The sequence below is a fragment of the Octopus bimaculoides genome, chromosome 4 (genome assembly GCF_001194135.2).
Source record: "Octopus bimaculoides isolate UCB-OBI-ISO-001 chromosome 4, ASM119413v2, whole genome shotgun sequence".
Lineage (NCBI taxonomy): Eukaryota > Metazoa > Mollusca > Cephalopoda > Octopoda > Octopodidae > Octopus > Octopus bimaculoides.
Window position 1 is genome coordinate 103,969,664 of NC_068984.1, and position 12,500 is coordinate 103,982,163.

General features: G+C 34.4%; 1 protein-coding gene across 2 annotated transcripts in view; it reads right to left on the reverse strand.

Moving 5' to 3' along the window:
* Positions 1 to 12,500, reverse strand: part of LOC106882625 (autophagy-related protein 16-1) — an 80,121-nt gene that overhangs the window by 6,422 nt on the left and 61,199 nt on the right. For both annotated transcript variants that reach the window (XM_052967333.1, XM_052967334.1), the window contains 6 exons: positions 9,100 to 9,205; positions 8,060 to 8,130; positions 4,192 to 4,263; positions 2,457 to 2,577; positions 1,400 to 1,579; positions 227 to 311 (listed from right to left, as the gene is read on the reverse strand). In XM_052967333.1, the coding sequence (XP_052823293.1) occupies positions 227 to 311; positions 1,400 to 1,579; positions 2,457 to 2,577; positions 4,192 to 4,263; positions 8,060 to 8,130; positions 9,100 to 9,205 (635 nt within the window). The remainder of the gene's footprint in view (positions 1 to 226; positions 312 to 1,399; positions 1,580 to 2,456; positions 2,578 to 4,191; positions 4,264 to 8,059; positions 8,131 to 9,099; positions 9,206 to 12,500) is intronic.

Here is a 12,500-nt window from a genome sequence, read left to right on the forward strand (position 1 = left end):
TATTAAGCACATGCCAGTAAACTTATTTACAATTTACTCACATGAACATTGTCTCAGTACTGTAAGTTAATTAGTTTTAATATATAGGTTCATATTTAAAATAACACACATACATACACAAGATTTCACAATTGTAAAAATTTATTTCTTATTATGAAATCTGTTTCCTTATATAAAGGGAAACAGACTTCATAAACTGAACACTAATATAAAAATTCCCACTCACTTTAATATTGCTAAAACACTACATGTTCTCAAGTCTAATATCTTTAAAGAATCATCCCTTGTACAACATAAAATTTGATTTCCATCTGAAAATACATATAGCAAAGATAAAAGTGTATGAAATTAGTGCAATTAAGAAAAATGTAATTATTATACATTGATTTCATTGTCAATTTAATTAACCTCACTATATTTTAGCCATATCATTTTATATTTGATTTCTCCATACTGACATAGAAAAATCAAATCTGAAATTAGAATTATACGTTACTACAGTCTAGGTACTTTTTGTGTCAGGTACAAAAGAAGTTGTCTGAAGTTGCACAAACAACCTTGGACACCTTTTTGAATTCCTCACAACCATGGTCACCTTTCTGAACTCCTCACAACCATGGACACCTTTTTGAATTACTCACAACCTTCAGCACCTTTTTGAATTACTAACAACCTTGGGCACCTTTTTTGAATTCCATATGTCTAACACTAGTGGACATGCTTACAAAATAAAAAAACAACTTTTGGAAACATTTTTTTCATGCTCAGAATTGCTGAAGTACAGAGTAAACTACCTGCATCAGTTCTTAGCTGTCAAGACACTACATCCTTCAAAACTATCATGCCTCCTGAAATTCCCAACAGTACACATCAGTTTCTTTTTTTTAAAGACGTATTCACTATTCATTTTCTGTGCATATCCTATGTACAGTTCATGCAGTTTTGATTACTTTTTCTGATGAGTTGTAGTGCACTTGAGCACAGTATACAATAAATTCATTATCATTATTTTATTTTAAAGAGAACCCTCTACTTTGTATTAATTTTTTTTTCCTCTATATTTTTTGAGTCACTGCTACCATAAAAGGCTTCCTTATGGAATCTCTATGTCCTCCAGGTAGTAATTATATGAAATCCAACAGCATGAAAGCAAAATAAATGCTGGCAGTTTTCGAAATGAGAAGTAACAAAGTTGAGCGAAAAGATTGCCAAATATTTTGTCTGATAATCCACTGATTTTACTAATTCAAAATTCTTTGAAATCATAAAAGCCATTGGCTGTTTTGGAACAGAAAAAGTTAATCTATTAACAATTAGTTCAATCAATACAAAGAAAAACTTTTACACTATTTTATTAAAAAAAAAAATTAAAATATACTCATAATAAAACATTCCATACCTTTTGAAAGATCTAAAGAAGTTACTCGACCACCTAAGGACACTTCTTTCACAACTCCATCTCCAGACGTTCGATTGTCCCAAAAACGAACTTTCTTATCAAAATGACCACTTATGATGGAAGTTCCTTGATGTGTGACCAAATCATTGCAGCTCGATCCAGCAAAAATAGTTCGGATACCTTTACAAATTAAAAGAAAATTTATTGACACATAGTATATAAATAACTTTTGGATTACTTATTCATGTAAACATTGTGAAATAACTTAGAATAAAGAATTCAAAAAAGCATTGATGGATTAAACAAAACAAATGTGTGTGTGATCATCACTGTTTTAGTGTCCACTTTTCCATGCTTATATGGGTCAGATATTTTTTGCTGAGGTGGATTTTTCTATGGCTGGATGCCCTTCCTGTGTTCAAGGAAGGTAATGTTTCCTCATGACCAGACATGTTTTCGCAGAAGATTGGAAATGAAGGGCATGAAACATACTCTTGCATGAAGATGCTGCTCAATTACAACAATTACAAAGTAAGACCCCCACCCCAATAATAAGTTTCTTTTATTTTCTGTTTACCAAGTCCATTTGCAAGGCTTTGGTTGGCCTTGGGGCTATAATAGAAGACACTTGCCCAAGAATCCACACAGTGGGACTGAACCTGAAACAGTGTGTTTCAAAAGCATTCATGTCTGTGTGTGTATGCATGTGTACCCTTGTTATGACATCATGGTTGCACACAAGCAATGTTGTTTGTTTCTAGTCTTCTGTGAAAAACATGCCAGGCCATGGGGAAATGTTACCTTGCTTGGAAACAGGTGAGGGCTGTGACAAGAAGGACGTCCAGCTGTAGAAAATCTGCTTCAATAAGCTGTGTCCAACCCATGCAAGCATGGAAAAGTGAATGTTAAAACAATGATGATGAATTAAGTTTTTTTTAACAGACTACTTACTACCATAGCTTACAAGCATTGTTAAATTTGGAATGTATGTACAAAAATAAAATCACCAAAGCCAAAGTCATTTGAATTATAGAATGAAAACTGAAATACTTCATACATGCTCGACTAACAAGATCCCATATCTTGAGTGTTCTGTCGTTGCTACCTGATACCACTTTCACTGTATCTCCAAAGAACTTGGCTGCCAGAACCTTGCCACTGTGGCCAGTCAAAGTATGCTGAAGAAACAAAAATAAAAATAGGTGACTGTTGAAAGTTATTAAAGCAGAATAAATAAAACTGAATAATTTATCATATCTAGTGTACATTGTTTTATACTATAAACTAAAGGCTTCCATCATAAAGAAGGTTGGCAAACGTCATTAAAATTGATCTGAACTGAAATTATGATTAGAAGTTATCAAGTGTAGAAATTTAATACAATTATATCTTTTGTTTTATTTAATACTGGTTTCAAATTTTGATACAAGGCCAGCAATTTTAGGGTAGGGGTAAGTCAATTACACCGACCCCAATGCTCAACCGGTACTCAATCTCAAAAGGATAAAGGGTAAAGTAGACCTTGGCAGAATTTGAATTCAGGATGTAAAGACAGATAAAATGCTGCTAAACAGTTTGTTTGGCATGCTAACAGTTCTGCCAGCTCACTGCCTTAATGTATTACCTAACATTAATGTGTTCATTTGCATATACACCCAGACCAAATATCTGAGTGTATATAATATAGCAAGAAGAATAAGCCAGCAACTTACACTTGCATAAATTATAACAAAAACTATCACTTAAAGAGTAAATGTGGTCATTAACATCCTTACAACAAACCATCATCTTCAAAATTATATTTTTAGTCAAAATCTTTTGGATATCATTTATAAACAAATTGATTTTCTTGGAAAAAGTTACTGATATCAACAAGAAGAAATACTTCAATACACTAATTTCTAAACTGTTCTTCAGGAAAACATTAAAATTATGAAGCTAGCTTTCATTTTACTACCTTTAAAAACCATATTTTTGTCTAAAGCTTATAAATATTGGTTTCGTTAATCAGAAAATTAGTAATTCTTCTTCAGCAGAGAAGGGAAATAATTAACTAAGTAGCCACCAGTGCCAGTTTTACATCTGCTTTCTATGCAGTTAGATAGGATCCAAAGGGTCAAAGGACCACATCTTGCACAGTGTCCCAGTTTAGGCAAGGTTTCTACAACTAGATGCCCTTCCTAATGCCAACTACTTCACAGAGTGTACTGGTTGCTTTTTTCATGGCACCAGAAAGCAATAATAACTCTAGGTTGACTTGAATCCAGAATTGTGAGATAACAAAACTATTTTTAGTCCAGTATTCTACTTCAATATTAGCTATTTTTGTTAATTCTGTTTATTTCTTTGTTTATAATGTAAACTAAAATTTAGATACCATTTACTAGAGTTAGCATTAGTATGCAACTTAAGGGCACAGAGTTGGCTGTGTGGTTAAGAAATTCATTTAGCAACAACATAGCGTTCAGGCAGATCCCATTTTGCAGTGTCTACTACCAAAGTTTGGTAGAGAGAATGCTGTCAAAGCGACTGTTGCTGTTCTTGCTGGTGGTAGATTTAACTCACTGTTTGGTTTAATATTGCTGCCTGTTATTTGGGTACCTTAAGTAGAGTCCATTGTATTGCATGCTTTCAAGACAAACAGCCATTCTGAGGATAACTATCTCCCTCTACTCTATCAGCACAGAGGCTCTGAAGGGGGTCAAGGCTAATGCTATTTCTCCTTTGTCTAAATAATTAAAAAATAGTAATAAAGTTATAGTATTAAGAAAAGAAATGATTAGAATACATACTCGTAATCGGTGGTCGGCCAGAGACCAGACTCGGCTGGCGAAGTCATTTGAAGCACCTAACACAAGTCTTTCCTAAAACAGTCAAGTTAATCACATGTAAGAAACTTAATATAAACATCACATGCTAATGTAGACATTGTAAAAGGTGGAGATTATAGGTATCTCAATCAAAACTATTAACTTTTCTGTTTTCCCTGGTAACATCTGCTCTTAAAAAAAATTCTCTTTTACCATTATCTGTACACTCGTCACAGATAAAAGTATCACGCTTGTTGATAAGATATCACTGGGAAGACTTAAATATAGCTTAGCATTTGATAGACTATTTAATCCAAGAGGAAGATCAGTGCAAGACTTGCCAGACTGATGTAACACTGATGTGTACAGGGTAGAGGTGGTGGGTAGTGGGTGGTGGTGGTGGTAGTAGTAGTAGTCGTCCTAATGTTGCAGTTTAAGGGTAAAGAGGAGAAGACACAGGCTGGCTTCTGAGCCATCTCTATGTTTATTGCTTGTAAGCCATCAATAATATCTTGTGGAGAGATAACTTGATGCAAAGTAGGAAGAATAAATAGCTTTGTAATTGAAGTGAATATGAGTTGCAATGAACCTGTAGTGAGTGTTTTCCCAATGTCAAGTGTTACTGCCTTATATTCATTTCAAAAGGAACTGGGAATGGTCTCAGAAAATTTTTTTAGATAATTCTGGTGTGGAAAAAAAGAACAAAAAAAATCTGCAAATTGCTGGGAAAATGTCCAAGTTGCACAAACCTCACCCTCTCTTAGCTCCTATGACACTACCCTCATCACTGCTCTTCAACCTCATTGCTTGTATTCTAATCTTCCTTACACAACCTACAACCACACACAATTTGTACATATGTAGCTTGGTTGTATTGTGTCTACTTGTTCACTTGTCTTAACTCTATACCATCTTATCTTTATATAGAGTCTAATCATTGTTCCTACTTTCATTTACAGATTATATTGGAAGTAGTTGATAGCTTCCGTTACCTAGGTGATCAAGTCAGTAGCGGGGAAGGTGCGCTGAAAGTGTAGCTGCTAGAATAAGAATAGCCTGGGCAAAGTTCAGAGAGCTCTTACCTCTGCTGGTGACAAAAAGCCACTCGCTCAGAGTAAAAGGCAGACTGTATGATGCATGTATACAAACAACCATGCTACATGGCAGTGAAACATGGGCCGTGACTGCTGAAGATATGCGTAAGCTTGCAAGAAATGAAGCCAGTATGCTCTGATGGATGTGTAATGTCAGTGTGCATACTCAACAGAGTGTAAGTACCTTGAGAAAAAAGTTGGACCTTAGAAACATCAGTTGTGGTGTGCAAGAGAGACGATTGCGCTGGTGTGGTCATGTGGCGAGAATGGACGAGGATAGCTGTGTGAAAAAGTGCCACACTCTAGCAGTTGAGGGAACCTGTGGAAGAGGTTGACCCAGGAAGAACTGGTGGTGAAGCATGACCTTTGAGGTAGTGAAGCACAACTTTCAAACATTAGGCCTCACTGAGGCAATGACTAGTGACCGAGACCTTTGGAAATATGCTGTGCGTGAGAAGACCTGGCAAGCCAAGTGAGACCATAACCCGTGGCCTTTGCCAGGGGTGTAGCCAGCCCACTTATGCCTACCTTTCCTTCATTGGACACTAAACTCTGCTTGCAAAGACCTGTTGAGGCAAGTAAAATCAAAATCGAACCAAATTCGACGACTGGCACCCATGCCAACCTTTCTTTCATTGGACACTAAACTCTGCTTGCGAAGACCTGTTGGGGGAAGTGAAATTGAAATTGAAATTGAACAAAATTTGATGACTGACATCTGTGCCAGTGGAGCGCTAACAGCACTGTCCGAGCGTGATCCTTACCAGAGCAGCTGTCTGGCTTCCGTGCCGGTGGCATGTAAAAAGCACCATTTGAGCATGATCGTTACCAGCATCACCTTACTGGCACGTGAAAAAACATTCGAGCGAAGTCATTGCCAGTGCCACTGGACTGGCTCCTGTGCAGGTGGCACATAAAAAACACCATTTGAGCATGGCCATTGTCAGTACCACCTAACTGGCCCTCATGCCGGTGGCACGTAAAAGCATCCACTACACTCTTGGAGTGGTTGGCGTTAGGAAGGGCATCCAGCTGTAGAAACTCTGCTAGATCAGATTGGAGCCTGGTGCAGCCATCTGGTTCGCCAGTCCTCAGTCAAATCATCCAACCCATGCTAGCATGGAAAGCGGACGTTAAACAATGATGATGATGATTGGTCTTCCGTTTTATCCTATATGCACTGTTAGTTGTTTTATTTGGTTTCATTGTGACACTCGGAGTTATGGCCCAGCGAAATCTATCAAAGTCAGAAAATGTAGCCACAAATATATTAAGTATGGCTGTATGTCTGTTAAAAACAATATTGGTGGTCCTTATGTTTTGTAACTTCACAATATGCAATTCAAATTTAAAACCTGCAAGATTACCAGAGCATTTAAAAAGTAAACTCAACTCAAAGACATCAAATCAGACATGTCCAACATGATCAAAAAGAAACTCTTTCTTGCCTCGAATTCTGTCTGTCACCAAAATTAGTTCTGTAAGCCAATTCTATAGTTGTATTGAGAAAAAAGCCTCTCACTGCATCTGAGAAGACTGCCAAACCATGTTTCCTTAAAATGGTAGAACTTGTCCTTGAGCAAAGAGCACCAAAGAAAATCCAAGAGATGCCTGTCCCTCCAATAATGTCATTGTGAGTCAAGTTGCTGAAATATCCATGCCCAGAGGACAAATACAATGAAACAATCTCTGTGTCCCATCAATATTCAAAGTTTTTCTAGTTAAAATAACAACTTGCAAAGATAGTACTAGAACCAATAATTCCATCTCTCACAACTTATCTGTAAAACTGCATTTTCTATTGTACTAAGGACATGGAGCAGAATGGAATGGAATGGAACTGAGCTTCATGACACTAGTGTTCACAAACTGAACCAGGATGGAATTGAACATAATGACATGACACTGGTGTCCACAAACACTAAACCAAACATCAAGAGACTAATGACAAGTAAATAGCAATAAAAAGAAAGTCAACGTCACTAATTTTGTTGTTCTTTATTTTGTGTTAATCATATTTTGTTGTTAACCATGAGACGACAGGGACTGTCAAAGTTCATTGCTAATTCAATATAATTTTTTTTCATTTTTCTCACTTGGCTTTAATTTATTTTTGTTATTTTACAATTTCCACCCTAATAAAACATTTATAAGAAACAGATTCAAATTCAACTTTATCTGCTCTTGACTGCCACCACCAGCCAGCTGATTTGATATCAAAGAGATAAGAGACTAAGATGTCAGGAAATACTACTCTAATGCATATAGAGGAAACTTGTTTAGACAAGTAAATTTCAGAGAGTAAGATGATAGCTGTTTTACATATCTGATTTAGTTCAGAAGAAAAACTTTAGGAAGAAACTAAAGCATATATGGTTGAATGTCAGAACGCTAGACTTACCTGTTGAAACAAACACTATCTAAGAAAAATAATGCAAAGTTGATGCATGTTAGAACATTCATAAATATATCAACTTCCTGAAACACTTGAAGTTGATTTCTAAAAATATCTATTGTCATGGTTGTACTTGTAAAGAGCTTTATATCCAATAGTGTAACATTATCTCAACAATTGTATTTGCTTCATATTATGGAGCAAACACAAAAACTAAATATAGAAAAAACTTTAAAAAGGCAGCCAAATGCTGGCAATTGTTTGTAAGTTATTGGTATTCAAAAATAATACTTTATCTTTTAGACTCCTAAATATTGCCCTTTAATTACAATAAATGTTTAATTAAATAATTTCATCTTACCTCAATATCAAATTCAATACAAGTTATTCCAGCATTACTTCCTTGTAAAATACCCCTGTTTTCACATTTTCCTAAGATTATAATCCAAATAACTTACATGTCTTTTTTGAAAGAATAGGAAATATAGGATTAAATAAAGTAATGTTAATTATAAAAAGTTTTCTTTTTTTTATTATCAATATACAGTTTTAGAGAAGCAATTGTAAAACAGTGTAAAATGACTTTCCAGAATAAGAATTCAAAGAAAAGATGATGCAAGATGAAGATGAGGTGATTCCAGAGAAGTTCCTTTATTTTTCTAATGGTCAGAAACATTAGATGGGAATTGAGTTAACAAAAGTAGATTGATATACTTAGTATTTAAGTAAAATATTCAATCACATTCACAGACGTTATGATCTAGAGAAGGAACAGTTTCATAAATGTGGAGAAGAATCCTGTAGCAGGGATTTCAATGACAAGATTGAGTTTCATTGGAAAGAATACACTGCTGTGCACAAAATCTATAGCTGTAATAAAATAATGTAGAAGAGCTGAACTCATAGAACTCTGAGATGTGAAAGAATTTGTCAGCCAGCCAACTGATCACTTATCAGTCAAATGGAATAGAGAATCACCTCAACTTTATCCTAACCAAGAAGACAAAGAAGCAGAATGCATTATTGGAAAAGAAGTACACATTCCATTGACATAAATCAGTGGATTATAAATTCAGGAAGAATTAAAAGTATGCAGTTGTTGAAGGATGATTGTGAGACCAGCTCAAACACTGAACAAGGAAACAAAAGAAGTGTCTTACAGAAGAAGGAGGGGGAAATCAAACTGTTCTACAATATTTGAATGATTATAAGCAAACAAGCAAACACGCACACAAAAAATTAGCATTTAAATTTTTGTACATAGTGTTTAATTGCAGTTTGCAAATGATATGAGATTGAATATTACACTAATTTAAAAAAGATAAAATATAAGTAATATTTTTTTTACATTGAATAAGAAAACCAATGTTATAAAACTAAGCAAAATGTAATAAATATTACCATTTATAACTTCCCATAATTTTATTTTTCTATCAGAACCACCAGTGGCAAATTGGGTACCGGTATTGTTCCACTTAACAGCAAAGACCTCACTTTCATGGGCATCCTGTTATAGAAAAGAGAAATTGAATAAATAAACTATTTACTTGAATATAAATGATTTCGATTTACCTTAACATGCAATATTAACAAACAGGTTCACTTCAACAATCAGTAGACTATAACTCAGTATCCAAGAATCCAACACCATGCCTCTTATATCTGACAGTATTTGCTATATACTATCATATATCAACAAGATAAATCTTTTTATAACAAAACCTGAACATTTTCAATAAGAAAATGTTTTAGGCATGTATGTAATAAAAATATGAACTCCATACCATATTCGAATATTAATACAAGTAAACATATTTGTAGATCAAACTTGTAGAAATCAAATATCTAGACTATTTTGAAACAATTGAAAGATTTAATCTTTCAGCATTTAAACTGACCATATCTGGCCTCTCGCATCTTTCCTATAATATCATTCTAAAATAATCGCATCATTGAAATTTTAAAGCTATGAAATAATGCATGATTAATTCAAAGCAATGTGACTAAACAGACATTATATTTGACTGAGTAATCTGAATATTAAAGGGTTAATAATAAAAGAAAGAATTATTGCTTTATTTCTTAATTTGTTCTAAATGTTTATTAGTGTTAATTAATTCATTTGTATTATAAAAATGCTATCAAAAATAAGAAAAGTATGATTTAAAAAAAAGGTCCAATACAATTTAAGTATTCAGAGCTTTTTAAATGGATTTTCATGGTTTAGTTTTAACAAAATAGTGGTTAGAGCTATATAAAACAAATAATTAAAGTCTTCAATACATATGCTTAAAATGTATTAAATTTCTTTAAGAAGAGAGAATACAATTCATGCATTATTACAAAATTTAACCCTTTTGATACCAACCTGCCTGAAATCACCTTTGTTTCTGTGATACAAATTTCCTACTTTAAAGTGATCTAAATTAAAATTGTTTAACAAAAGTTTATGTTAGTTTATGTTTCATACACCAGCTTAATAAAGATAGGAGTTTTACTAAATTCTTCATGATTTCTAAAATTAATTGAAAAATGAAACAAAAACAATGTATTTCAGCAGAAATAGGCTAACAAAAGGGAAAATTTATGAGACATTATTGGTAAGCGTTTAAGAAATTAGTACTTTATTTGTTATTGAGTTATGATGAGTATTTTATCTCTTGGCATAATACATAATAGTATGTCTCATTAATTCTGAGCACTGTGTCCTTTCATTTATAATTTTACAGATCGGGTGACAGTAACTGAGTAAAATGAAGTTTTCAGTAGTTTCAGTAGATGACAGAGAGATAAATCTTAAAATTCTCTCTAATTGTATACACTAGTGTACAATAGCCATTCAATATTCAAATAATTAGCAGCATTATTGACTCTACTGATGAAGGCTAGTGATGTACAGTAGTTGCACTACTACTTTTCCAAGAAACATATGATCCATATTATTATCCAACAGTTGACATAGAGAAAGCCTTTGACAGGGTCCCCCAATCCCTTATCTGGCAGTCAATGTGGAAACTAAGAATAGACGAGTGGTTGGTGAGAGCTGTGCAAGCCATGTACAGGGATGCTGTCTATAAGGTGAGGGTTGGCAATGAGTATATTGAAGAATTCAAGGTACAAGCAAGGGTTCACTAAGGATCAGTCCTCAGTCCCCTCTTGTTCATCATAGTCCTCCTGGAATTAACAAAGGAATTCAACTATGCTGATGACCTTGTTCTTATAGCTGAATCACTACCAGAACTAGAGAAGAAGTTTCAGGTGTAGTAGCAAGGTCTAGAATTGAAAGGCCTTAAAGTTAACCTAGCAAAAAACAAAGTCTTAAGTAGGAAAGCAGACAAATAACAAATCCCTTCAGGTAGATGGCTCTGCTCAATCTGTAGAAAAGGTATAGGTAGAAACTCCATAAGATGTACCCAGTGTAAGCTATGGACACATAAGAGGTGCAGCAATATCAGAGGAAGGTTAACAGGGAAAATAGTTTGTGTGTGTGGAAGGTGCACAGGTACAATTAACACTAAAAATGTACAGAAAATAGATTCCATCACATGCCAGGAGAAAAAAACTAGCAGTGGTTGATAGCTTCTGTTACTTAGGTGACCAAGTCAGTAGCTGCTAGAATAAGAATAGGCAGGGAAAAGTTCAGAGAGCTACTACCTCTGCTGGTAACAAAAGGCCTCTCGCTCATAGTGAAAGGCAGACTGTATGATCCTGTATGTGAACAGCCATGTTACATGGTAGTGAAACATGGGCTGTGACTGCTGAGGACATGTGCAGGCTTGTAAGAAATGAAGCCAGTATGCATTACTGGATGTGTAATGTCAATGTGCATGCATGACAGTATAAGCATCCTGAGAGGAAAGTTGGGCATAGGTGACCAAGACTTTTGGCGATATACTGTGCTTGTGTAGACCTGTCAAGACAAGTGAGACTGTAGTCATGGCTAATGCTGGTATCAAGTTAATGGCACCTGTGCTGGTGGCACATAAAAAAATAATCACTACACTCTCAGAGTGGTTGGCGTTAAGAAGGGCATCCAGCCATAGAAACCTTGTCAAATCAGATTGAAACTTGGTGCAGCTCCCCGGCTTACCAGTTTTCAGTCAAACCATCCAACTCATACCAGCATGGAAAACAGATGTTAAATGATGATTATGATGAGGATGATTATGATAAATATGGATCGCAATATTATTGAATATGGATGTCTATTTCAGTGCATGTAACCTAATTTGATTAGTTTTTCTTGTGAACACAATAAGGTGTTTTTACATTAATATCTGTAATACTCAGAAATATGAATATTACGCAACTTTTTTTGAGTTCCTTATGAAGATTGTTATACTAAACTTATACTTTCATTGCATTTATGAAATACTGAAAATTGTGTGTTCAACTAGTCTATTAAATCATCTTGTCTAGTTTCTATACAGTAGACGGGAAGTGAAGATATGTTTATTTACACATATCTATATATATATATATATATATATATATATATATATATATAAAATTTAGATTCAAAATTGAATGTGGCACTTAAGTTTAGGCACCAGAATATAGTATGGTATTATCAAAAAAATTCCAAAAACAAGGTGATCAAAAATCAAAAAAAGCAACACGGATTTTAAAGGTTATTGCAGTACGCACGTTTCATGCTACTCCATTTATTTAAGTAATGCGAGCATTACATTAAATGCAAAATGCAGAACAATCTTCAGCTGCACAAGGATATACAAAATTTACTGAAAATTTCAGCAGAATGGTCATATTACTGTTGTGACAACATTTAAAATTTAAGTGAG